The 26,719-nt window shown below is 47.1% G+C and overlaps 2 protein-coding genes across 6 annotated transcripts; both read left to right on the plus strand.

The window, feature by feature from the left end:
• The first annotated feature begins 254 nt into the window (after positions 1–254).
• On the plus strand, positions 255–22,891 carry MAPKAPK5 (MAPK activated protein kinase 5). 4 transcript variants are annotated; one of them, XM_040576852.1, is made up of 14 exons: positions 255–488; positions 3,746–3,819; positions 5,020–5,095; positions 6,191–6,288; positions 7,769–7,877; positions 10,498–10,587; positions 11,220–11,315; positions 12,539–12,619; positions 14,115–14,302; positions 16,536–16,656; positions 17,341–17,471; positions 18,120–18,235; positions 18,626–18,730; positions 19,425–22,891. In XM_040576852.1, exons 1-14 carry the CDS (start codon positions 453–455, stop codon positions 19,517–19,519), a joined length of 1,416 nt encoding a protein of 471 aa, XP_040432786.1. In that variant the 5' UTR covers positions 255–452; the 3' UTR covers positions 19,520–22,891. The 4 variants fall into 4 exon arrangements, with proteins under 4 accessions (XP_040432786.1, XP_040432785.1, XP_040432787.1 ...); XM_040576851.1 differs by having other exon boundaries at positions 327–488; positions 18,120–18,241; XM_040576853.1 differs by lacking the exon at positions 10,498–10,587 and having other exon boundaries at positions 327–488; positions 18,120–18,241.
• LOC121079487 (disintegrin and metalloproteinase domain-containing protein 21-like) lies at positions 19,754–26,300 on the plus strand. Of its 2 annotated transcripts, XM_040576846.1 has the most exons (4): positions 19,754–19,892; positions 22,929–23,027; positions 23,233–23,412; positions 23,996–26,300. In XM_040576846.1, the coding sequence occupies exons 2-4, from the start codon at positions 23,011–23,013 to the stop codon at positions 26,298–26,300; spliced, it is 2,502 nt and encodes an 833-aa protein (XP_040432780.1). In that variant the 5' UTR covers positions 19,754–19,892; positions 22,929–23,010. The 2 variants fall into 2 exon arrangements, with proteins under 2 accessions (XP_040432780.1, XP_040432779.1); XM_040576845.1 differs by lacking the exon at positions 19,754–19,892 and having other exon boundaries at positions 22,945–23,412.
• The last annotated feature ends 419 nt before the right edge of the window (positions 26,301–26,719 follow it).

The following is a 26,719-nucleotide window of genomic DNA, read 5'->3' on the forward strand; positions in this document are numbered from 1 at the left end:
CCGGGGCCCTCCACAGCCCCTCGGTGCTTCCAGAGCCGCCCTCAACGCCCGCCTGCGCCCCCCCCTCCCGCCTCAGCGGCGCCCCGGAAAATTCCGAGGAGGCCACGAGCGGCGAGCGGAGACCTCGCGCCTTCCCTCAGCGCCGCCCTTGGCGGCGGAGAGAGCCGCTCGGCTGGCCGCGCCGCCAGGCGGGGCTGCCCGGCGGAGGTGCCGGCGATGCCTGGCTCCCGGGCGGCGGCTCCGGGGCTGAGCGGCGGCGCTGGGCCCGCCCGCGGCCTTCCCTGCGGCGCTGCCGGCCCCCGGCCCGCCCGGCCGGGGATGAGGCGCTGCGGAGCTCGGCCGGGGCTGCCCGTGGCCTAGCGCGGCCCCCGGGCTCTCGCCGCCGCCTCCCGCTGCCGCCTCCGCCGCCCGTTCCCCGGTGCCGGTGCCCGTCCCCTGGGCCCCGCGGGAGGATGTCGGGGGAGCACGACATGGACAGGACGATCAAGGTACGGGGGAGGCGGCGGGGGGGGGCGTCCCGGCTGGGCCTGCTGCTCGGTACCGGGCACCGGGCGGGGGGGGAACGGGGCCGGCGTCCCGGTGCTCGGGGCCGTGAGGTGCTGAGCCCCGGGGCCGTGAGGTGCGGGCTCCCCGTGTTTGGGCCCCGCGGCTCCGGGCGTTCCGGGGTTGGGGTGGGGCCCCCGTGGAGCCCGGCGCTTCCCCGGCGCTCCGGTCCTTTCCCGGGGTTCCGGCCCTTTCCCGGGGGGAGGTGAAGGCGGCTCTGAGGTAAAATAAGAGGGAAGCGAGGCGCTGGAGGCTCTCTGGGGGCTCCTTGCCTTGTGCACAGCGTTCGCTGTCGCACAGACTCCAGGAGCCTCAAAAAACGCAAATAAAGTCAATAAACGCTTCCTCTGACGAGATGGGTTTCGAAAGGACGTACACAAAAACTTCCCACATATCGGTGTCTGCCTCCTTTCCCTGCTACCTGCCGCTGCGCCTTTATCTTCGCAGAAATAAACAACCCAAAAACCCCGCTCTGCTGTGTATGCGCAGGCATGGTCCTGTACCTGCCCCCTGCCCCTCTCAGTTCAGAGGGGTCCGGATTGAGATCAGATCCTGGGAATTGTTTTGGGGTTTTAGGCGTTGTCTGAGTCCAGAACGCAATTTAGCCCTTTCAGGCGTAACACAGAGTTCTCTGCTTCACAAATACCTGGTTATTATTTGGTTATTATCATACTTTATTTCCAACTTTCCCCCGGTACTCAGTGGAAGCGGGGAAGCGCCTTGGCCGGCTTTCGGGCTGCCGGTGCCCCGGGTCGCTGACGGCCTGGGAGGAAGCTCGAGACGTTGTGCTGGGTGCCCTGAGCTTAACGAGAAGGAATTGAGCTGTTGAAAAGAGCTCAGCCCTTTTTGCTCCCATTAATTTTTTGGAATCGAATGTATTTTAAATTAGTTTACTCCTTTTGCCCGCTGGAAATTAATGTGAGGGGTGATCTTGGCATGCAACCCGAGGTGTAAAGTTCCTTTCCACCTGCATCCTGAAGGAAACGGCAAGGTGTTTAGGCTTGCTAGACGAAATAAACGTTGACGTTTTCGGAGAGCAGCTTTTAATCCGTACATTTGAAATATTTCATGCAGTTTGAATGTTGTGAACCCATGCTGATTTGCATCAACGTACAGCCTTGATGCTAGATTTGGAGCTCTTGCCTCTGAGGGAGGAGGAGATGTAAGCAATTCTCTACACTGATGAACAGCAAAGTTCTCAAATACTGCATTTCACGTCACTAGGAACGGTGAATAGTGTCTCTTCATTACCAGATCATTCGTTTTTACTGCCAAATTCTAAAGCTACTTTTGTGTGAGGATTGGAATCCTCATAAAAATGCAGGGGGGAAAAAAAAAGTTGGCTTTTTACTTAAAACAACGGTGAATGCCCAGAATAAGAAAGAAGAAATAAATTATCCTGTATTAAAAATTAACGGATCTGTGGTAATCGAACTTGTCCCTCAGGAGCTGAGAACTGCCCGGTCTTATTCTCACGTCATTTGACTCAGAGAGCACACGCTTCCCAATTCCGATCATCGTCTTTGTTCTGCCTCGCTGAAATGGATAAAACGGTCTCTGTGACGTAGCAGAAGGGGCACGAGGTGGCAGAAACTGTTTTGCCCAGATTGGGTTTGTGTGTGGAGACGGGATCTCTTCTTAATCCAGCCTGTGCAGCTGAAAAGATGGATACAGCTGTGGGGCAGGTGGTTTCAAAGCCCTTCTTCGGTTTTGGAACAGGAGCAGCAGACTTCCAAGCTCTGCTATAAAAACCTAACCGGTTATCGCTTAACCGTGGTGTTTCTCCAGAGCACTTCAGCATTGCTTCACCCGTTCAGCAGGCTGGCTGTCTTCAAAAATTAGATGAGCCTGAGCTTGAAAACACGTGCATGAGAAAGTGCTGGACAGTTTGGAAGAAGCCTTTCTCTGCTCAGTAATGCTTTTCTGAAACTGCTTTCATTCGAACTGTAATGCCTTCAGTTCTGTGTCTGAATAGCGGGAAACTTAAATCGGCTTTTCCCTTACATGCCTGTCACAAGTCGGTAAAATTCGTGTTAATTAAATTGATAAGAGAAAGTTTCTGTGTGCTTCTACTTGGAAACAACAAACCATGTATGATCCACTCTTCTTTTTCTTCCCCTTTCTTTTAAAACCCTTCCAAAAATCTCCAGTTAAAAGCAAACCTTAACTTCTTCCTTTCCACCTCTCCCGCTGGTCACTTACGATTTACGCAGTGCCCACTGCAGACTGCATCAAAAACGAATTTTCCCATTCCTCTCTGCCTTTACCCTCCGTAACCCCTTCAGGTACTGCCTTAAATATCAGCTTCCCTCCGAAGGGCTGCAGGTTGTGAAGGAAAGCTAAGGAAAGGGGGAGCGCTGACCTGCAGGAGGTTGCTTTGCAGGCGGGCAACTTCGTTTTTTTTCCCCGTGCGTCTGGTGCCAGCTCTTGCTACCGCCTGCTCCTGTTGGGATTTAGCAGGCGCCTTTCTGAAAGCTGCTTCTCGACGCGTGTAGCAACGCTGACAGAAGCACGAATGCGGAGTTTTGCGGCGTGTGTTACGCCGTGACTCCAGTTTGTGCCGCCGCGGTCCCGGCCCGCGCGGGGACGCGTTGGAGCGTGGCAGCGCCCGGGCTGTGTCGTAACAAAGCCGAGCCCTGTTCGCGTGGATTTGGACAAAAGGATTACGAACAGGAGCTCGGCTCGTTATCAGACAAGCCGAAACTAGTCACGCGGCGTTGTATTTGCACAGTAGCGTGATGCCAAAGGTTTGCAAACCCGAAGAAAGCAGAAAAGTGATTTGCCTTTTTAGTGTATGACCCAAAAGTACGTAAAAATGATGAAATTGGGCCTTGGTATTAATTTGCGATTGCTCATTTGTAGGCAGAAAGCTGGTTTTTCCCTTCCCAACTCTTAAAGTGCCTTTTATATGTTTCTTTGTTAAAACCACAGGGTCCTGTTTGCTGCTCTCGGTAATCCTGCCTCAAAGTGCTGGGGCGAGCAGTCCCCGCAGCACAGAGCCTGTTTTGTGCCGAGATACACTGCGTTATTTTGTGAGCATTTGCACTTGTGCTTAATTCCCCTTGGGGAAGCAAAACCCAGGCTCTTTCTGCGCTCTGCTATCTTGCAAATCAGGTCTGCTGAGCTGGTTTTTTTGGATGGGACTCAGTAATTTATTTTTTTTTTCATTCTCTTCTCCCTCCCTCTTCTCCTTCTCGCATAGGAAACGTCCATTTTAGAGGAGTACAACATTAACTGGACGCAGAAGCTGGGAGCTGGGATCAGCGGTCCCGTTAGGTAAGGCGCCGCGCCGCAGGTCTCTCTGTGCTCTCCGCCGGGGAGAAGCCAACAGCAGAGTGCTGTGATGGCGCTGAAGGCTCCTTCTGAGCAAATAAATGTCCGTGCACTCCGCGTGGGTCGCGCTGGGTGTGTGAGCAAGGCGTTGGCTTTTACTGGGTACGGCCGAGGAACGAATTCGGCTTGCTCCCGTCTCGCTGCCGTGCTCCTGAAGCAAGGCAGCCACGGGAATCGGCTGTGAGAGGACGGCGCCAGCAAGCGCTGCTCAGACACCTTTGTCCTCCTGCTGCCCCTGCCAGGGCGGTGCGAAGGTCGGCCCCGGTGTCGTCACTCGGGGCTGCAGCTATTTTTACCAGCTGGTTTATCAGATCATCGCGCGAGGCCCAGGCAGGTAGCGCCACCAGCTCCGCGCCCAGCACCGGGCCTGCCCGCCCTGGGCTTCTAACCGCGGCAGGCACCGGGTGCTTTCTGTAAAACAAAACATGTTCCCTTTTCGACGAGCTCTCTGCCTTCTGGGAGCAGGGATTTGTGCTCAGGCTCCGGGAAACAAATGTCTGGGCGCTCGGCAGGGCGATTGTCTGCTGCCACCATTCGTCTTCCTGTCGAGGCAGTTGCTCTCTCCTCATCCATTTTCTGCTGCTGCAGTGCCTGTGATCTTTATGAAAATACCCCTTTGTTCTCGGTGCTGCTCGCTGCCCGTTAACGTGTGGGCCCTCTCCACTGGCGCAGCTCAATTGTTAGCGTTAAATGGGGGAAAGAGGGAAAAAAAACGCGTGCGGCACAGTTGGTGGCCCCGCCAAAACGAGGATTTCCACTCAGAAACGCTTTATTTATCGCAGGCTGCGTCCTCCACCGGGGATGCTCAGGCTGCCACTGTGGGGTTTGGGGTTTTTTCCGTCAAAAGTGACTCCTCACGTTGAGTGGACGGAGTGCCTTCAGCTCGCCCGCAGTTGCTCTGAGTTCTCTCTTTGTGCTGCTCAAAACAGAGCTTTGTGTCAGGCGTAGCGTGCCTGATTGTGTGGAGGGCCGAAAGCCGAGGCTTTCAGGCTGGGACATGGAGGCAGGTGCCCTGTACGTTGCAGACCGTGGGTATTCCTGTTAATTTCCGTGCGCAGAGCAAGCTCGTAGCTGCAGATCAATTGCTTGAAGTGTCTCGTTAACGCCCCTGCTGACTGAATGATTTTATTGCTGTAATACCAGAGTCTGCGTGAAAAAATCCTCTCAGGAGCGCTTTGCACTGAAAATCCTTCTCGATCGTCCAAAAGCTAGAAATGAGGTACGGTTCCCGGTTGTACTGCCTGCCTTCTGACGCGCCGCGGAGGCTCTCCCCTCTGGGGAACGGCTGCGGCGGTTCCAAACCCCGCGCTCTGCGGATCCCGCTGCGCAGGATTCCTCCCCTTTGGTCCTCCAGGCTCGCTGCGCTCGGTCCCTGGAGCACGAGGTGGTGGGTGAAACACGGGGGGGGTGGTTTCTGGCCCTGAATTTGCCATGGGTGTGAGCTGTGTTTGCACAAGAAGAACCTATAGAGCTGCATTTTGAAGCTAGAGTTCTCCATGGCCCACGCAACGTAACATCAATAGTTTAGAAGAAATTCTGTTTCCATACATCGCTCTCGGATGCCAGTACCGTAAGAATTGCCAAGAATGCCTCAAGTTGCGCTCTAAATTGTACGGGTTTGGCTGAATGTGAGAAAGTAACTAAGCTCCCCGCTGCTGTTTGTGACTTTCTGTGGCTGACGTGCCAAGGCGTCAGCTGTCAGTCCATTCAGAGTGACAGGCGTTGGTTCAAGTTTTCATGAAAGTGAAGAAACGGTAACTATTATCCTCAAAGTTTTAAGCAATTTCCGCTTCCTGTTGGGGAGCAAGTTCTCATTTAAAATTCCTGTGGGAAAAAAAGTTGGTAGACAAGGAGCATCAGACCTTGCCCTGACCTGGCCGTCCGGGTAGCTTTAAATGGGGTGGAATTCCTGAGGTCCCTGCTTCAGCGATTCTGAACAGATGAGGCTCCGTGTGTCCCGAGTGCTAGCCTAGTCCACTTGGCCATAAAAGCAGTTGGATTATGGAATTTCGGGTTTTATTAACGAATTTCCAGATACTTGTCAGTTGAAATCGTATTTTTATTGCAGCTTTAAGGCTAGTCCTACCTTGAAATGTCTTTCTTAGTCTGAGCGGTGTAATGGCTGCTGGTCACCTATATAAATCCTTGGGGGTGTTTCTTATTTGTTGAATAATTGAAGGGCAATTTTAAACTGCGTGTGAGTGGTGCTGAGCACAGCAGAGCCACAGGTGGGCTCCTGAGTGCTGGGCAGAGGGGGGCAGAGCTGCTCGGGCGCGTCGCTGCGTACAGTAACGTTTCTTCCCTTCTCTTCAAGGTACGTCTGCACATGATGTGTGCAACACATCCCAATATTGTTCAAATTATTGAAGTTTATGCTAACAGTGTGCAGTTCCCACATGAATCCAGCCCAAGGTAAGATTACATAGGGTGATTCACTCCCACAGCTTGCTTTCCATGTTTAGGCCAAGGTATAGTGGAGTTGGCTTTTTTTTTTTCTTTTTCTTTTTCCCCTAATCACCGCGTAACCAAAATGAACATTTATGGAGCTTTCCAGACATGATATTTGTACTTCAGGCTACGCAACACTTATTACCCACCACCACCCTTCCCCCTCGATGCCCAAACCTTTGCATATTTAAATGAATTTGCGTCCGTCAGTGCTGGTTTTGAATACGCCTTCGTTTCTTAGGTCTTCCATTGACTCAGTCTGTGATACCTGCGTTGTCTGAGAGGATAGGATAGCTTCCAGCTTCTGTCCTGCTTCAGTATTACTTTAGAAGCTTGAATTGAATTGTTTGTAACCTTTCAGGGTCCTTCTGCTTTCAAAGCACTGTTAAAGCAGGATTGGAGCTGCAACTTTTGTTGCTACCTGGAATCCTAAGGGAGATCCTTTTATATGATGGTGAGACAGTGGAAAACAGTGCCAGTCTTCCTTTAAAAACAAAACAAAGGAAGAATTGTTTCTAAAAAGACCGGGTCCTGCCCTGTAAACCCTAATACATTGTCCTGCTTGAAACAAACATTGCAAAACGTGAACCAGACACGTGATTTTTCATACGTTAACGTGGCCTGGGATAAAAGAAGTCTTCATATTGGTTGTTAGCTGGGGCAGGGGGGGATAGCTGGGAGAAATAAAGACCCGAGACCTGTTTTAGTCTGATGATTTTGCTGTGTGGTGAGTACTAGAAGTTAGTTTCTTGGGGATCGCCACACTTCCTATTCCCTGTCCTTCACAATGATGGCAGTAGAGCTGCAAATTGAAATCGGGAGGTGCAGCAGAGTGTCCAGACTCAAAAGCATCGAGGATTACTCTTGACCTCCTGCTTCTCAGTTGCCACGAGCACGGTTAGCACCTAGGCAGCTAGCTAGGCAAGCTGGTGCGTCTGCGAGGATGGGCGCAGACGGGTGCAGGCTGTGCTCTCAGCCAGCCCGGGTTTGGAAGCTGTTTAACGTGTTTAATGCAAGACTCTGCCTGCCCTATTATTGTCTGAGGGCAGATGACACACCGATGTGTCTAGATGGCTTCCAGGCCCAGACTGGCTCACCGGTGGGAAGCCGGAGTGGAGCTTGCATCTGTCCGAATGCATCCACGTAGACGTCCTCGGTGTCTGCTCCAGCTGGAGGTGGGAGCCCAGCACGGAGAGCAAACTGCAGGCTCCTGGCTGACCATCAGTGCGTCGGATCGTGCTGGGAGCCAGAAAGTCCTGCAGCTTGCGTGGTTAAAGTCAAAACTACTGCCCCAAAATGGCTAGAACGACTGTAGAAGCAGCAAGCGTATGTGTCTCTTTTGGCCTGCATCAGTAGATACGAAGTGTGCGTTATTAGCTTAGCAATTATGTTTTGTTTTTTTTTGATTATTTTTAATGTAACGACATGAAATGCTTTTAAACAGGGCTCGGCTCCTAATTGTAATGGAGATGATGGAAGGGGGAGAGCTATTTCACAGAATCAGCCAGCACCGGCACTTTACTGAGAAGCAAGCAAGCCAAGTAACAAAGCAGGCAAGTCATAATCCATGTATAAGCGAACCCATGAATGATAATGGCTAAAGTATTTAACAATTTCCTGGGGCGGGGGGAGTGGGGAAAAAGGAAGCTAAAATAATCCTCCGTTCTGATCCAATGATCATTGCCTGCTTTGTTATAACCTGACAATGCCAGAGTTTTAATAGAAGCAAAGAATCTGAAGGTGTGGGATAGCTCTGCTGGGTTGGGACCCTGATGTCTCTGCTGTCCTTAGCTTTGCTTTTCCTAACGTGGTCTGCAGAACGAAGAGAACTCTCTTCCCTCACAATCTTCCTGCTGTATGCCTCGCTGTTGTTCTCAAAGCGTTGCCTCCGATCCTCCGCAGGCTCTCAGCAGATAACGCGAGGCTCCTGAGCTCCGGTTTGGGAATGGCTCTTGGCCACGCCACGGTCTGAGCGTTTCGTTCGCCCCTCGGGTGGGGCAGTGCAGGCAGTAACGCTCGTGTGCCCTGGGCTGGTGGTTTGGAACCCGGGTGCTGTTTGGTTTTGCGTGTTGGTTTTTTGCCTGTCACGTCAGGTCCCGAAAGGATCCTATAGCTATAGCTCATGTTTTCTGTGCTCTTTGTTCTGCTTTCCTTCTTCCCTCTCCGTTTCTTTAGGCAGCTCGTTCTTGAAAGCTGTGTTTTTAGAGGCTCCATGATATTTACTGGGTGTCCATAGGCTGTTTGTGGCTTGGCTGTGAGCACCTAACGCTGCTAGAGCAGGCAGAAGGGTCTCTGGGGGACTCAGTGCAGTGGTTCAGTGTCAGTTTGCCTCGGTTCCAGGTGGCCTTGTTCCCTCTCCCAGCTGTTGGGTGACTTGTGGTGGCCAGCCAGGGAGCCTGGGTTAGTGGGAAGGCTGCAGGAGAGGCGGTGTGGGTGCGTGCTGGGATGTCCTCTCCAGGGAGCCCCAGCAGAGGAGCAGCATGTTCCTGCAAGGAACCGCAAGGCATAAAGATGTTGCTGTCAGAATGGCTGCGCCCTTTCTTATGCGCAGGAATCGGCACCCCAGCATGAACTGAGGGCCCGAGTTGCCTTCGTGTGCTTCTTGCAGAGGTGGTAGTGACGTTCCTAACAAAAGATTTACAAACTGTAGGTGAGAGACTCTGTTGCAGATACGAGGCAGTGAATATCCTGTTCCCACACCAGTGGTCACTGCAGGGAATGAAGGAAAGAGGACCTGAAAGGAGATCTCACAGCATTTGAAGTAAATTGACACGATTGTTTATGAACATACCCCTATCCTGATCTCCTGCCTCCCCCTAAGCTGGGGAGATAATGTTTGGTACTGAGGCAAAATGGAGGGCCCCATCATTTCATCTTAATTTTCTGTCCTGTGCTTTGAGTTTTCTAATGAAATGCTAATTGTGCTGTTACCGCTTTGGCTGCATCAGGCAAAGAAATTAGGAGGAATTACCGAACTCTTGACAGTTTATTGCCATGTCTTTTGAGGGATTTGATTTTGGCAGTGCAAGGCAGTTTCTAGGATTAACCTGTTGGAAAAATCTTGTAAAGCTATGTAAAAAGATGAGATCTGAATTGAATGATGATTTTGTGTGCGCTTAGGTATTCACGTGCCAAGTAACTCTTTGCATTACTGTTTATACAAATTTACTTTGGAAGAGACATTAAAGCCTTATTCTTTCACCTCGTGGTTCTTCACGGCTGTCTTCAACTACAGATCTTAGCTCCTTGTACCCAGTAATAGTTAAAACCTTGTGAGGCAACCTCATTTTATCTGAGAGCGTGCTCGTGTTTGTTCCTGAGCTGCGTTAACACTGGAGTTCTTCCGTCACAGTAATTTGCAGTGTTTTACGGGCTCAGCACTTTGCCCAGGGTGCTGTGTGTGGGCACAGTCCTCCAGCAGGAATACCTCTAAATAAGGGTTGTGGGGCTCTGCCTTACTTTTCCTTCAGTAATGCTATTTAAGTATTTATGCTTTGTTTTTCTTTAAATTGATTGCACTTTTAAATGTACGGTCTGCAGAGCTTTCACGACTAGGTTACAGGCTTCTAAACCGTGGCAGCGTAAGCAGTTGTCTTTCAAAGAACCAAGTAATGCATTTCTGTGTCGTACTACATGAAAGGAATAAACTGCAGGCACTACCTTCCAGAATTAAAGGACAACGTTGCCTGAATGTTGGCTCTTAAGTCAGTAACAAATGCAATAAAGTATTTGCAGAAATATTGAAGCAAGAACTCACTGTTAAACAGAATGTTGTCGCTGGAGAGCGTGCAAGCACGTTTAGTGGCCCTGTAGGCCTGGCACAGCTTATAAGGGGACACTGTCGTGATCCATTGCACTTCTGGGGGTTGTGGCAAAGCCCTGAGTTGGTCAAACTAAAGAGGTTGGGAAGCCAAATATAACTTAGCTTTTATTTTCCGTTTGCTTTGAGTGAAATGCAAACTGAGTAGCTCGGTCGGTTTCATTTCCCAGTCCTCACGCTTTCCTGCACTATTGCTCTGTATGGCCGGGGTTGTCTTCACTGAGAATCCTACCCAGGTGGAATTAAAAAGGTTGGGGCCTAAGCGGTGTCGGCAATGTCCTTTTTCAAGCTAAAATAACTCTCCTGAAGCAGGAGTTCTGTAATTGTAGTTGATTTATTGTGCCCTTTTTCAGATAGCTTTGGCTTTGCAGCATTGCCACTCACTAAACATTGCACATAGAGACCTCAAGCCTGAGAATCTCCTCTTCAAGGATAACTCTTTGGTAAGGTTAAGACGTGATATTCTTTTTGTACTGCTGAATTCTGTAAAATGGCTCAATGTTGATTTTCAGAATAGCTTAAAAATGTAAACCATCATTAATGCAATGTTTTGGTGACAAAAAGGAACGATTTCTTTGGCTTCATGCTTTTCCATACTCTGATCTGCCTCAAGTACAGATCCGAGAACAGTGCCGCTGGTGTTCAGTGTGGGTCAGGTTCTCCACCTCAGCACAGAATCCTGCTGGGATGAGGAGAAAATTCTCTTTGCCCACTTCTGCCCCTCGTGTCATCAGGATGTTTTACACGTGCAGTGTAGGTGCTTTGACTGAAGCATGCTACCATGCTGCCTCTTTCTTTCCTCTCTTGCTCATAACCACCCTGCATACTCAGCGACCTCCCTACAATGCATTTAGTGCTCTCCAAAGCTGAGAGGGGGCTGCTTTGACCCAGAGCACCCAGGAAGACAAAAATGATTGTTGCAAAGATCATTTTACCATCTTTTAGCTGCTTTGTGGAATGATAAAGGTATAAATATAAAAGAGGAATACATATGGCAAAGGGAAGATGAGTAGGAAGCCATAAGGATGTGGTAGAAAAGCTGATTTTATGCTGAAACCTCTTCTCCTTGTTTTAGGATGCACCTGTTAAATTGTGTGACTTTGGATTTGCCAAAGTAGACCAAGGTGACTTGATGACACCACAGTTCACTCCATATTACGTAGCACCTCAGGTAATGAATGATTACAGTTCTAGGTTACAGGGGGATAATGATCTTTATTGCCTGTATCTTCAAAAAAATGTAATTTATAAAGCCCTTGCTGTCTTATTGAAGGCTTCTGGGTGCAGGAATCTTGAGGAGATGTATAGGAGCCACCTTTCAAGGTTGAGTGCTGCAGTGATGAGATCAAGAGGCAGATTTCCCAGACTGAGCTCTTAGTGTTGACTTCCTGCTGATGCCTCTCGACTCTCCCAGTCCTGACTCCTACCAGTGAGATTACTCCAGCATTTTAAAAACTGGCCTTTTATAGTGTTAAAGGAATTGGTTTGGAAAAGTCCCTGCTTCGCAGTCCTCCTTCTAGCTCAGGCTCATACAAGGTTATGAGCTCCAGAATGACCGTGCTGAGACAATAAGGTGCTGTAAAGGCAATTGCTTAGAAGGGGGGCAGTGTCAGAGGGTTATCCTTTGACTTGGCCCCCTTGTCATTATGCATTAGGACATAATTTATAGTTACAGACAGGCTGGTTTTTGTAGTGCTGCTTTACCCACTTTTTCTTTTGTGCTTTGTGTTGAAATCCTGAAGAAAAGATGAGAAAACAGCAGATAAATACTTAATTATGGTACTGAGCATGTCGGCAGCCTTAATGACTAGGAAGAGCAGCTGCAAAGATCAGACCGTGCAGCCACAGCTGAGTGCCCTGAACGTTTCCTCAGCTGGAGCTTTGTGGTGAAGGGCATATGCACTACAGATAGGGTTTTTAAAACTAAATCAGCTACCAAGAGCATATAAAGTTTTTTCCTAAGTATATTTAAACTGTAGATTTTTGTAGAAACTCACAGATTTGATCAGGGAGGGGCAAATTTGACTTGATTTGTTCATGGGGGAGGCACAAAGGGACATCTCTGGAGCTAGGGTTACCCGCCAAACACACTTCAAATTCCAGTTCCAGAGCATGGAGGTGTTAGAACTTCTTGGACAAAACAGGTGAGAGCAATTGCTTTAATTCAGGCACAGCTGGGGGCTTCACCTAAAGTAGCAAAATATTTGAGGTGGAGTTTTCCCCCATGTAGTAAGTTTCAGTCTTTCTTAGAACAGTTTGAGTTTGGTAGGATCTTCAGTAGCCAGAATAAATCCACCAGTGGGAAATGATGAGACATCTCTGGCATAGGCATTGTCGTTTGTGGTGTCTGTAAATGAGGTGTATTTTGCAGTTTGTTTCCTCTCACTGCAACAGGTATTGGAGGCACAAAGACGACATCAGAAAGAAAAATCCGGTATTATCCCCACCTCACCGACACCTTACACTTACAACAAGGTAAGCTATAAAACAGTCTACATGTCAAGATCTTTAAAGCATATTGTTTTGGCTTTTTTTTCCCTCCACAGGCGTGTCTGCTGTAAATGTAGTTTATAGACACAGTTTATCACCTGAGACAATAAACTTTGTCATCAAATTTCACAGTTATTACCAGGAGCAATAAAGTTTTGATCTCTATGACACAGGTACATTAAAGATACATTAATACCTTCTCTGTAAACCCATCACAGAACCTCTCCAGCCCCTCAGCTCCCCAAATCTGCCCTTGGGCAGCTTTCCACCGTCACCTGAGCCTGGAGTTCAGGATTCTCCTTGCACTTGGCTGCGTGTTCCTGCCCCTCCTTGCACTGGCATAAGCCAGCGGGGTTCCCATGGAGGACTGATAGGGCTGGAACCCAAGCCAGGAGAGGAGGAAAGATCAGCCGCACAAATGCTGGTGTTGGCAGGAAAGAAATACTGCGGCTGCTTGAGCAGGGTCAGAGCAAGGCCTTCCAGCCCCAGCCTGCACCGTGCCAAAACCAAGTGATGACAGAGCTGAAGGATGGGGTCCAGTCAAAGTCTGGGCTGCTGCGGCCCTCTTCCCTCCTTTGGTCACGCTGGTGTTGCATGAACACACGGTGATCCAGATGGGAATGGATCTGGCTTTCAGCTTCTTTTCTGAGGTGCTTTTTGGCTGGATCCACCCCCAGCTGGGCCTGTTCTGTACCTCACATGCAGTAACTGGTGCGGGGCAGGGAGGGGAGCGTGGAGGGCAGTTGGGAGCACAGCGTCAGCAGCTGTGCAGCTCCGGACCTTCTGGAGCCTCTTCAGCTCCACAGTTTTTGCTACAGACCTCTCTGAACAAGTATTTCTGGCAGCTCATTTGATGGTGTTCGGTATTTCAGTCACACATTCTTAAAAAAGTGACTGTCTAGTGTCCTGGTTCACGTTCTGACGGTCAGAGACAAGGGTTCAGACTATGTAGCGTTCTTATTCACGTTCTGACGGTCAGAGGGAAGGGTTCAGATACCCCAAGAGATGCAGTGAGCACGCAGCTGGCTTGTGCCTGACACGCTGCCTGTTTCCAGGCAATTCACTGCCGCATAGCAGAGCGTTACAGGAGTGTGCTCTGTAAACAAGAGAGCTTGGGTGCTGGAAGTAGTTTGGTTTGGCAGCATCATGTGCTTATATATTTGCCAGAAAGATATTTTAAAATACACTTTTAAAACAAATTACCGGGTAGAAATAGCGAACTGGTAGATTTCTCTTAAAGGAGAGGATAAAACATAAAGCAGCTGATGGGGAGAAAAAAATACTTAGTAAAATTTATTTCTGATGTAACTTTGACTTTAGGAGAGAAGAGGAGCAAGTCTGTAAAGGTGTTTGGATGGGTCTTTAGGAGGAGGCTGAGCTGTGCTTCTGTTTTTGTAGGGAGTTGTGTAAAGCTTTTAACGTAGGTACACCACTGCTTGCTGCAAATCGCGCCCCAAAGTGATCGTTTCCTTGCTTTCAGAGCTGTGACTTGTGGTCCCTGGGTGTCATTATTTACGTGATGCTGTGTGGGTACCCTCCGTTCTACTCCAAACACCACAGTCGGACAATTCCAAAGGACATGCGGAAAAAGATCATGACAGGGAGTTTTGAATTTCCAGAGGAGGAGTGGAGCCAGATCTCAGAGATGGCGAAAGACATTGTGCGAAAGTGAGTCGCTTGAGGAAAATGTGGTATTGCTCTTTGCTTGTATTAAGAAATCGGAAAATCACATAAAAGTGCATGGTCACAAAGGGATTATCTTTCCAAAGGCGGGGTAAACTGTCTGCAGAACATACAGCTGAAAAAGTTTCGATGTTCAACACGAAAGAAGTTTGGTAATTTTTTTCCCCCCTCTTTTCTTTTCTCCCTAACTGTTGTGTGCAAATTTTGATGTTTCCTGTGTCTAAAGTTGCTAGAGTACTGCGCACGTAGTCTGCGGAGGGAGTGGGTACGCTGCCTTGCCTCAGAAGAATGTAGGCAGCTGGCTGGCACGTCTGCCAGCTCTACGTGGGCATCTCCTGTGGCAATGTCTAAACTCCTGTTAACATCAAGGCCTAATAGAAACCAGACAACTGAGTACAGTAGATCTGTCCCTTAGAAGCCTGTGCACACACTACACAGCCTAAAAGGAGTCGAGAGGGAGGCATGGGAAGGGGGGTTAAGATCTGTCACAAGGTGTCAGACTACGAGATGAGGTTTTCCACTGATATTTTATTCTAAAAGCTTCTGGGAGCTGTTTTTTCATGCAATACACGTCTCTCGATTGCAAACATTTCACACGTTGTGATCCAGTGATCCTGTTTGAAAGCAATGTCCTGACCTCACTTCTGTTTTTTTTTTTTAAAGCAAGAGGGACTTACTGCCTTTGTTTGCATCACCAGAGGAACTGGGAGGATAAAAGCAATATAAATAGAAAAAAAAAACAATCTGTTAAACAATTTAAAACTGTTGCTGTCTTTTCTGATGTAATGTAAAGCCTCCAAGGACTTAGCACAGTTTGGAAGGGGTGCTGAGACCTGTTTATAGCAGTGCAGGAGAGCCCGCAATCTTTCAACACACAAACTGCAGGTTATGCTGCAGTGAAAATTCTGTTTAAACCAAGGTCAACAGTCAAAAGATGTAATTGTGTTTTAAAATAGCCATGAAACTCAGCTCGCGGAATGTTGTCACTTGTTTTCATGTAACTCGATTCTCTGAAGAACGCTGTCAGGGCTCCCTTTCCTGCCTGCCTGTCTTTTCCATCCGGAGTCTGAATTGGAGTTTGCAGTGCAGGAATACGTTGAGAATTTTGGAGGATTTTCCACGTTATTTATGTATGCAGCTATTCGAGTGGAGCCTTGCTTTTGGAGGTCACGTTTTGCATTCAAGTGACCGCTTCCTTTCAGGCGTGTCGAGTTGATTTCTGACCTCAAGCTTTACAAGTTGGAGCGCTTGAGAATGGATTAGGACTTTGAAAGCCGATGCAGAAGGAATGCATGTGTCTTGGGTCTTGGATTAATTCTGAACCGACGACCTGTTTGGCAGCGTGGCTTTGCCAGTGAAATTTATGAGCTAGCCTGTGGTCCTGCTGACATTTTGTAAAAGTTATTTCCACTTCCTTGGTGCATTAAACAATTCTGCTCTGCAGCCAGGAAGCTGATTTAGAGCACTGTCTGAGAAAGCGCGACAAACTCATCAAGTCATTCTGTTTCTAATTTAGATACGTGGAACAACTTGTCAGCGCTCTGTGTGAAATGTTACTTATTTTTACTGAACAGTTACGATTATCATGAGAACGTGAGGTTATCCACAAAAACTCTTTCCACGTTCTCGTTCCAGTCAAAATTAACTCCATGGGCTTTTCCGAGGTTTCAGAATAATCTCACTTTTTATTTCGAGTTGCTGTAGCTCGTCAAAGCATCTGTTGCTTGAGGCTTTTAGAAAGGAAAAAAGCCAAGGGGTTGCCTGGTGAAAGCAGCTAACTCAGAGAACAGGTTTCCAGCTTTGAAACTTTGCCTTGCTTCGCCCTGCCCGGAGTCCTTGGTATGCATAGAGACTGTCATGCAGAGCGTGTTGTTTCCAGTTTATCTGGAAGGTAATTTCCCACATGGGAGGATGTTAATACAGAGTTCAGCTGAGCACAGTTTTACCAAAATGGTCTTCAGTGCCTGTCTTTACGCTGAGTTGCTGAATACAACCGAGTGAGCTGTGAGAGCATTACAGTATCAACTGCAGCAAGGGGCGGTGAGGCTGACAGAAAGTCAGACTGCCTTGGGGTCAGCTTCGTGTTTTAGTTATTAGGAGTGGTTTCCTTTTTGGTCTCTCTAATGTTTAGAGATTGCTAAGTGCTCTGATCCCAGACAGAGCAGCGTGCTGTAAATCAACAATGACCGCTTTACGGACTGATTGACTCCTCTCCCAGGCTGCTGAAGGTCAAACCTGAGGAACGGCTGACCATTGAAGGTGTGCTGGACCATCCCTGGCTCAACTCCACGGAGGCACTTGATAACATCCTACCCTCTGCCCAGCTGATGATGGACAAGGTCTAAGCAATGTTTCGTTTTATCAGGAATGTTGCGCAGAGGAGCTGGATGGCTCCTGGGTGGTTTGAGTGTTTTCTTTCACGTAGTGTTCTGCAGACAAAGAGCTTCCCTTCTGCTTTAACGAGAGCCAGAGATATTTGTAAGAAAATGGAAACTGTTTGGTTTGAGGTTCATGCCAGGAGGAGAATCTCCAGGACTGTCAGTAAGGAGCAGCTCTGTGCTAACAAGTGGAAAACAGAGTACGGCAGTAAAAATGACTGCGGACTCTTCTGTAGGTCTTTGCTCTTTTTTCCCCATGTTTTATGTCTGACTATAGCTATGACCTCATGAATTAGAAGCAAATGAGTACCCCTCCTTGCTTTTTTTAAATGCTGCACAAATAGGAGTACAGTCAGCTCTCATAAGCGTATGAACATGAGACAGGGATGATTCTTCGTCCTGTTCAGCCTCTGTGAGGTTGGGGTATATTTTACTACAGTCAGTGATGGCAGTTCTAAACGTGTCTTGTGTAATGCAAGCCTAATTTTTGTTACACATCTCTGAAATGGATAGGATAAATGAATAGGATTTTGATGCTTTTTTTTTTCTTTATTCTTTCTGTCCATGGCTAACATTGTCCATATATTGTCCTTTAATTCCCAAAGGAGCTAATTATAACATCAAGCACAACTCTTCTCATTCCAGGCGATGGTTGCAGGGATACAACAGGCTCATGCAGAACAACTTGCGAACATGAGAATCCAAGACCTCAAAGTCAGTCTCAAACCCCTTCATTCCGTCAACAACCCCATCCTGCGCAAAAGGAAATTGCTGGGGTAACTCTCTAAAGCTTTTTCTGAAAGATCAAGATGTAGGCAGCTGTGATGCCTGGAGAGTGACTTAAAGTGTGTTACGGGTTCATTCAATTGTAACCGTGCTCCTAAATTTCTGATTTGGTTTACACACTCTTCATGCTGAAGTGGATTGTTGGATTCAAGTGATACTAGAATAATACAGTGCCTCTTTCAAGATCTGCCAGTGCAGGCAGGGAGGAGATGGAGTAGTGTTGTTATATTATACAGGCAGTGGAACAGATCCATTATGAGAAGAAGAGGCACACGTTGAGTAGGGAAGGGCAAACTGGGAGAAAGAATTAAAGAATTCCAAGATTTTTTTCAGATCCTGACATCTGACATTTATGTTACCAAAAAAAAAATAATAAAGTAACCTCTCTTTGGGTTACCTGTCTGAAAAATAGAAAAATGTATTTTAGAATTATCCTTCAATTAATTTGAATTAATATTTATTTTTCTTCATATTTAAAGCGGTCTCATAATGCAGCACATTGTAATAATTAATGCTAAATCTGTCTCTCTTTCACAGCTCTCCAGACAGTGAGAGAGCTGTACTGGTACAGTTACGCAACGTGTAATGGACTCGAGTTGCATTCCAATTGTAATTGTTTCCTCCTTGTCCTTCTGCAGCACTAAGCCGAAGGATGGTGTTTACATCCATGACCCGGAGAATGGAAGTAACGATTCCAATGTGGCTCTGGAAAAGCTCAGAGATGTGATTGCTCAGTGCATTCTACCGCAGGCTGGTAAAGGTTGCCACTTTTAAGAAAGTTACATTCGTAAATATGCAAGGCACTGACTTTGTGCTGTGCCTCACGATCAGTCTGGATTAGTGGATTAGCAGTGAAGAAGGATAGATGAGCTGTCTTCTTCAAAAAGAAGACAAAGCTCCTGTCGTCCTAGTCTGTCTTGTTTCTGTGGACACTAGTTTTAGTGCATGTGTAATAATTAGTGCCAACAGTAACATGTGGAGCTGTTAAAATAACTTTGAGACAGGAGTGTCTGCTTTCAAGCCAGTTTCTTAGTTTGCATGAAGCAAGGGGGAGTAACTGTAGGTGTTGTTGTTTACTGAAGCTCTGAGTGTTGCTGAGAGGCAGAATGACAAACCTCCTGTTCATCTTTGTTCTCCTAAACAGGAGAGAATGAAGATGAGAAGCTGAATGAAGTGATGCAGGAGGCATGGAAATATAATCGGGAGTGTAAATTGCTGCGAGACACTCTTCAGAGCTTCAGCTGGAATGGTGAGGAGCTCCTTTTTCATTCAGAGTGGTGCTAATGCAGAGTGAAGGAGAGAGAGCAGGGACCTTATTATATGGAAATGAAAACAAACTTGAGTTTGTGCCACGCTGATTGAGGTTTCCACAGTTTCAGCCCTTCTCCAACGTGGCTATTTTAGAAATGAGGTTTGAAGTTCTGCTTTAAAATTCCTCTTTGAGGTTCAGGGTAGAGTTTTCAAAGGCACCAAGTCATTTGGGAACTTAATAGCACAGATGGATCATCACTTCAGAAAGTGCTTTAGCTGATCCGAGCTGGTTTCCTTCCAGCTGTTTATTATCCTCTTTCTGTTGGAGGCTGCTGCCCTTATCTATGTCAGCACAACATCTCTTCTGTTCAATTTAGAGAGGAAATGGAATTAAACTAGGCCAGCTGCTTTTGGGAGTGTCTGATGGCTCCGTGACAAACCAGGGCAGTGGCACCAGCCAAGTTCACAAGGCTTGGCCATGTCTCTTCCTTAATTTTTTTTCTTTTTATTTTTAATTTAAGTTTTTAAGTTCTCTTTTTTAATGGAACTAGAGATCTTAACTGATTTGGTGGCCTTGCAAATGTTGTCCTAAGTGTCTCTGTATTTTGTGTTCGGCCAGCGTACAATGCCAGCCATAATTACTTTCCTCCTTGTGCCCAGCACCTGCTGACTACCTCTTCTTTTCCTTTCAGGCAGAGGATTCACAGATAAAGTGGATCGACTAAAACTGGCAGAAATAGTAAAACAAGTTATTGAAGAGCAGACAAACTCCCATGACTCTCAATAGCTGGAGCTTCTTAATCTTATTTTTTTTACCATTTAAGATTTATTCTTTAACTGTAAAAAGTATTTTTATGTAAATTAATAAATCATAATTATTTCATGAAATTTCCATACTGCTTGAAAATGCTGTATAGTTGTAGATACAAAAAATCATTGGTACTGTAATATTTTTTTAAAACTCAGTTCCTTGAGGTATATATGATCACTTACGTACTGTTAATCATGAGTCCCCCAGATGGGGCAAATTGTATTGTTAAAGACCATTCTTTTTCTTAATAACCAGTTGCAGAAGCTGCCTTCCATCTGCTATACATACAGCCAGCTGCAGTGACTATATATGTGAACAAGACAGCCACAGTTTCTCAACACCCTGCTCAGTAAGTACTTGAAGCCAGTGCTGTGAAATACGAACTTCCTAGCTACCCTTTGCACCTAAATTCTGAGTCTTCATGTAGAGGCAACAAAATAGCCTTCTGTTTCGCTAGATGACCCAAGAGCCGTGCTTGGCCTTGCCAAGGGCACCTGAGTCCATACGCTTGCTGCATTTTTCAGTTCTGATCAGTAGCCCTCTTTCTTTCTTCTGTAACCCATCTTCCTTGGACCTACTTTAAGGCTTAATGGCCATTCAGCATAAAACTCCTCTTTTTACCATACCGTTCAATGGCGGAATCAAAGAATGTTCTAGTTACTTATGTACAAGTTATTTTTATTTTCATGATGGGATCTTCTGTAGACAACAGTAAGCGTGGGGTCTATTTTTTTTTTTTTTGTCCCCAGATCAGAAGTTCTGTTTCCACCTTATTTTTTCCACTCTAGAAGATCCAACTTTTGTTTTCAGACTTGTCCTCTTGTTTGAAAGAGATCATCCTGGCAAGGGTCATAGTGCTGCTGTGTGAATCCACCAGTGATCCTTCTCTTGTGTCACCATCTGGAGTCCAAGCTCCCCCTCTCTTTGATGCCTTCGAGCTCCTCCTGGCGGAGCAACAGATGCAGGGCTGCTCCTTGACACATGTCCTTACGCTGCCTGGACCATGAGGCTGCCCAGGGCAGATTCTTACACTAGTCTGGAACATTGGCTCCAAAAGCTGCTTTTTTATTTTAATGAAACAAACAAATGAAAAGAATCTGTACATATTTCTAGTTTTCTACCTTCTGACACTTTTCTTTCTTTTGAGACTGGTCGAAGGCTTTTTATAGAGATATTTTGGTACTAAACCTGTGCAGACATTGAATGAGTTTGGTCTGCAGACTGAAGTGCCAATTCAGGGCTATTAGTAACGACTCTTGAACATTATTGTTATATTTCATAGCTCGTTAATTTTGGGTTTACATTTACAAACCTGAGCCATGAATCTCCCAATCTACTCTTACGACAGTCCAGCCTTGTTCTTTTTTGTCTTTTTTCTATAACAGACTTCCTTGTAACCTTTAGCTTGGATGGCAAACCAGTGTCTGACTCTTTCTATGAAATTTTTTAAGCAGTAACTTAGTTTTTCTACATGAAGGAGATGCTTCATTTCCCATTCTTCGTCAGCACCTTGTCAGCTTTCTTTTAATCCTGTTGAGAGTTTTCCAATGCTTGATTTATTCCACAGTAAGAACCACAGTCCCTATTTAACCATCACTTTCTCTGATGGAAATGGGGAGTTTTTTGCATAAGCCAGAATTGTACTTCTGACACTACATGGAATATTTGTGTACTGACGTGCATTGACAACTGTAGAGAATTAGCAGGTGACAAGAGTATTTGCCGTTTCTTGGTAGTATCAGCAAGTTTGCAGGCCCTATGTGCATTTCTGTCCTTGCCCTAAATTCCAGGTCATGTCAACATCCATGCAGTCTTGAAATGTATAGATCATTTCCTTTTAAACTTGAAATCTGTGTGGTGTGTGTGTTTGTTTTTCCTCTGGGAAATCTCAGTGTATGGGAACTTTTAAGTATGGAAAATAGAGAAATAAGCAAGGAAATCTCTTGTGTTTGAACGGGAGTGCAGAAAACTCCCTACAAAAGCACTTTGCAGCTCTACCCTCTGAGGAGGAAGATACTCTGGCAGTTTCTGGGGAGTCAGAACTTCTGAGCAGAAAAACGGATCAGATTGTAGCTACTCTCATTGTTAACACAGTGCATTCAGCAGGCTACTGCCACGCCACAGTCTGCTGAGATCCAAGCAGCTTGTGAGCACTGCGGAGTGTAACACACTGGGACTTCTTTTTTCTCTGGCAGGTTGCTCTAGTGTTAACGATGACAGTAGCAAGGCTTGTACACTGATGTGTAATGGTCTTTAGGACATGGCTTCAGCCTACTTCTGCAGTACCAAGAGAGGTTTGTACTGTGGGGAGCACCTTGGAGGGAGAGCAGCTGCTGCTCGCTGCCATCCAAGGCAGCTTAGAAATCAGCAGACGGGATCTGACTGTGTGCCTCCTCTCCTGATGCTCTCCACACGTACACAACAGAGTCATTTCAAGCAGTTACTGGTAGTGAGGTGGGTACACTTGTGATTGACTGTGAGGTGTTTTGGTGTCTGGAGGGAAGTCACATTTCTAAGGGCTTTTGTGATGAGGAACTGCGTTTTATGGGTTTACTGTTGATTTTAGTGTCTGTGAGAAGTAAGAATGGCCTGATCTGAAATGGAGGTAGGGAGGGACAGATTTAAGAAAATCCAATTTGAAAATTCGAGGTCAAATGGTTTTATTTCTATGAGAAAGTTGATTATTTTACTCTTGAAAACAACTTGTTTTAGATTTCAAAATTAAATAGACTTGAATGGATCTAATTGACTTATTTTAAAGTTATATTTTACTTTCTTCTTCCTGTGTTTTGTATTTTTCAGTTGACATAAATGCAAGATAACCTTGTCTTGATTATGTAACATTTTAGTTTGTAATAAATCTACTGATGCTTTACAGCAGACTGTGAATATTGTACATATCTTGAGATGGAAGAGTTGTGTGGGAACAAAGACGACATTCTTTGTAAAAACACTAAAAGGATATGGGAAAGCTATGTGGTTTTTTTTTCTTAAAGTTTTATTTAAGACAAGAATCTCAGAAATCATTTGACCTTTTCAAATTTTTATGTATATCTGACTTCTCCTGTGACTTGATTATTTTAAGGTATATATGTTGAAAAGTTAGGAGAATTTGACTAGGAGAAAGAGTTTTTGATTGGAAATAGCAACATGTCAAAGTTTTGCTGTCATTACTTCAGTTTTTTCTTTAAGAAATCTGAATCTGTCATCATCTGCCATGTTTAACTTCTGTGTATTAAAATGTTTGCATTTCTCCTTTCCAGTGTTACCTGTACCATGTTAGTTTATTTCGGATCAGTATTATATTGTAAATATTACGCATCAATGTATATAAATGATTTTACTAAACTTAAAAGTTACTGGCTTCTTTTTTTTGGTCCCCAAGTCTCTTTAGCACAGAAGGGGAGAGGACGGTGGTGCCCAGAGCCCCGGAGCTGTGCTGCTGTGCTCCTTGCTGCCTCAGCACCATGAGAAACCGCTGCTGGTAGGCATTTGCTTCAGTAACACAATTCTTTGAGGTGAATGAGCAGCCAACAAGATAGGCTGGGTAAAGCCCTAGGAATTCGTGTGCTCTGCCTGGTGACGTAGCCTGAAAAGCGTCTCTAAATGCCATTAGATGGCAGCAGGACATCCCCGCTGCTGCAGGTTAACCTCTGAAGGTCTATGTTTGTTTTTTTTTTTTCTTGTAGCTACAGCTTCCAGGGAAGGAAATTGCTCTGTGCAGCTCGAGTAGCACTTAGTGTTTATGACATTCCCCCTGTTGAGTGTAACAACTCCTCCATCCTGCCAAGAGCGTTCCAGGTGTCTGTAGGAGAGGAGGACGACCATGGCAGGGCACTGTGGCAGGAGTGGCAGCTGCTGAGAAACCGGTAGGTGAGAAGTAGGTTGGCCTTTGTTCGGGCTGGTGGGAAGGGGAGTGAGAGAACAATTTCCAAGTATCCCAGGTGTATTTAAGGCAGCCAAATGCTCTATAAAAGTAGAAGAAAAGACCCTTTTGTACTCACAGAAGAAGGTTGCCTGGCCCAAGGTATGCCTCTCCCTTTCCAGCTAGGAAACTTCCCTTGAACGGTTAAAACATGTGGTGACAAGCACTCAGCTGAGTGATGTGCCCTGCAAGGATATCTGTCAACAGCCACTGCAGGCTCTCACCCTGCACCGAACCCATTAGCAACCAAATCCTCGTTGTTTTCCTGGTAATCTTCTGTTGCTTTCCACTTAGGAAGGCTTAATCCCCTTTTAACCAAATTGCTGTAGCAGCTGGCTCGTCACGCTCTCAGCAAACGGGGTCAGCCCAAGCAGGGCGCAGCAGGCTCTTAGCGGTGGGATGGGATGGTATTTAACGGGATGCTGCTCCTGCTGGTGCCTGGAGCGCAGCTCCTGTCCTCCCCGTGGAATGTTTGTGTTCAAAGTGGAGCTGGAGAAACGGCCTCTCCTCAGGCCCTTCCATTCCAGCCGGCCGCCAGCCCCAAGAACGGCTCAGCTTCGCCTCCCACCCCGTGCCAGTGGCCGTGGCTCCAGCCGGACGCAGCCGTGGGTCGTGCCAAGGTGTCTCCTGATGGGGAGCAGGGTTCTCCTCGTGCTGGGCTGCTTCCTGCTCCTGGGGCTCCTGCTGCCATGTGGAGACTGCAGCCCCCGGCCCACCTGGGGCAGCACATCCTATGAGATAGTATTTCCAAGGAAACTTGGCCCCAAGGCAGGGAAAGCCAGCCGGGACAGCGTGTCCTACGTCATCAGCATTCAGGGGGTAAATTATACCATTCACCTCAGGCAGAAGAAAGACTTCATAATAAAAAACCTCCCTATATTCACTCGTGACTCTCAAGGGAAAATCATGATCGAACAGCCTCGTGTGCTAGCAGATTGCTATTACCGTGGCTACGTGGAAGGCATCCCAGACTCCACGGTGACTCTGACTACCTGCTCTGGGCTCAGAGGACTGCTGCAGATTGGAAACTTGAGCTACAGCATCGAGCCCCTGGCAGCTTCCTCTGCATCTGAGCATCTTCTGTTGCAGAGGGAGGTGGCGGTTCCTGGAACGGTGATCTACAAAACACCCCAGAGAGGCAGACAATTTCCAGGTCGTGGTACAGCAAAAGGGCAGTTCCAGCCCTGGGGGCGCATGCGGTATCTGGAACTCCTTGTCGTGGTGGACAAGGAAGGGTTTGACGCTTTTGGTGGACATATAACTAACGTGACATTGGAAGTTATTGAAATAATCAATCTGGTGGACGGGCTGTTTTCTTCTTTCCGCCTTCGCGTGTTATTAGCTGTGCTAGAGATTTGGACAGAGAAGAACCCTATCAGCATTACCAAAAATGTAACTGAGGTCCTTCACAATTTTAATCTTTGGCAGATCCAGCAAAGCCCTACGCATGTTGCGCATGATGTGGGGTGTCTGTTTGCCTCGTTGGACTTTGGTCACAGCACGAGAGCATTGTACAGGAGCGGCAAATCGAACTTCGCCAGTGCCTGTGATAGAAAACGCGCTTCTGCTGTTGTTTCGTTTGCCAAGCGGACTTACATGGACACTGCTGTCCATGTCGCCCACGAGTTGGGGTATGTCCTCGGCATTGATCATGATGACAAGTACTGCAGGTGTGGAAATGCCTCTAAATGCATCATGAACGCACAGAGCACAGTGAGCTACGAATTCAGCAACTGCAGCACAAGGTACTATTTTGATTTTATAGCGTCAGGGCGAGGACACTGTCTGAATAACATCCCAGCATCAGTAACGACGTTTGTACCGCAGCGCTGTGGGAACGGTGTCCTGGAGCTCGGGGAGGAGTGTGACTGTGGCTCAGAAGCACAGTGTAAATTGGACCCTTGTTGTGATAACAACTGCCAAAAGAAAGAAGGAGCCGTTTGCACTTCTGGACTCTGCTGCAAGAATTGCAAGCCTCTCCCAGAAGGAGAAGTGTGCAGGGAGAGCGCCGACCCGTGTGACCTGCCTGAATATTGCAATGGGATATCTGAGCATTGCCCAGCGGATGTGGCCAAGCAAGATGGGACGGTGTGCGCTGAGGATGGCTACTGTTACTCAGGCAAATGCAAATCACGCACGTTACAGTGTAAGAAAATCTTTGGCGAGAAAGCAGAGCCTGCTCCACTAAAATGTTACAAGGAGCTGAACGTGAAAGGGGACCGGTTTGGCAATTGCTGGGGAGATGGGCTAGATACCAAATTTCAGAAATGTAAGCTAGAAAATGTCCTGTGTGGGAGGGTGCAGTGTACTAATGTTAGGCACCTACCTTGGCTGGAAGAGCACTCAACCATCATTCAAACCCCAGTGGACGGTACCTTGTGCTGGGGCACAGACTACCACTTGGGCATGGACACCATGGATGCTGGAGTCATTGAGGATGGCACGCAGTGCGGGGTGAAGAAGATCTGCATTAACCGGACGTGCATCCTGAGGGAGAAGTACTTGGCACCCAGCTGTTCTGCCCAGAGAACATGCGGAGGAAAAGGCATTTGCAACACCAAAGGAAACTGCCACTGCAACAGTGGCTGGGCACCTCCCAACTGCCAGTTTGTTGGCTTTGGGGGAAGCATCGACAGTGGGCCTACGCCAGTCACTAAAAAGGGGCTTTTAAAATTCATCGTCAGGATTACCATGCTAACCGTTACCGGTGTGGTACTCGCAGCACTTGTCATTGACCGTGTGAGAAAGCTCAGAGCATCCCGAGTATTAAGCAGGGCGGTCGGATGCTTTCAGTCTAGAGAACAGGCTTCTGAGGGGGATGTGAAGGACTAGGTGGAAGAGGACAGCGCTAAACCAGCTGAGAGGCAAAACTGCCCTGCATAGGACCTCATGTGGCAGCAGTGGAAAGCAGGACTCAGCTTCAGCCTCACAGCTGCAATGGACATATTTAAAATTGATCTACATTCAAGTGTACAGTTAGAATAGCTGTAGAATAGCAAAAAAATTGTTTTCATACACCTCAGTAGGAAAAAGAAATTGACTGAAATGACAGAGGGACTCAGGTTAGTTTGAAATGCTCCTGCACGTTTGCACTGGCGGCCGTGACTGAGGCAGGCGTCAGTTGTTGTAGAGGGACAGGTGATGCACTGTGAGGAGTGCTGTTGTGGTTAAGTCTCAGAAACTGCGCTTCGCAGGTGATCTTTGGGCAGGGATTCCCCTTTTGGGAGGAGGTAGAGCGGGTATTGAGGACA

Source organism: Cygnus olor, chromosome 17 (genome assembly GCF_009769625.2).
Source record: "Cygnus olor isolate bCygOlo1 chromosome 17, bCygOlo1.pri.v2, whole genome shotgun sequence".
Lineage (NCBI taxonomy): Eukaryota > Metazoa > Chordata > Aves > Anseriformes > Anatidae > Cygnus > Cygnus olor.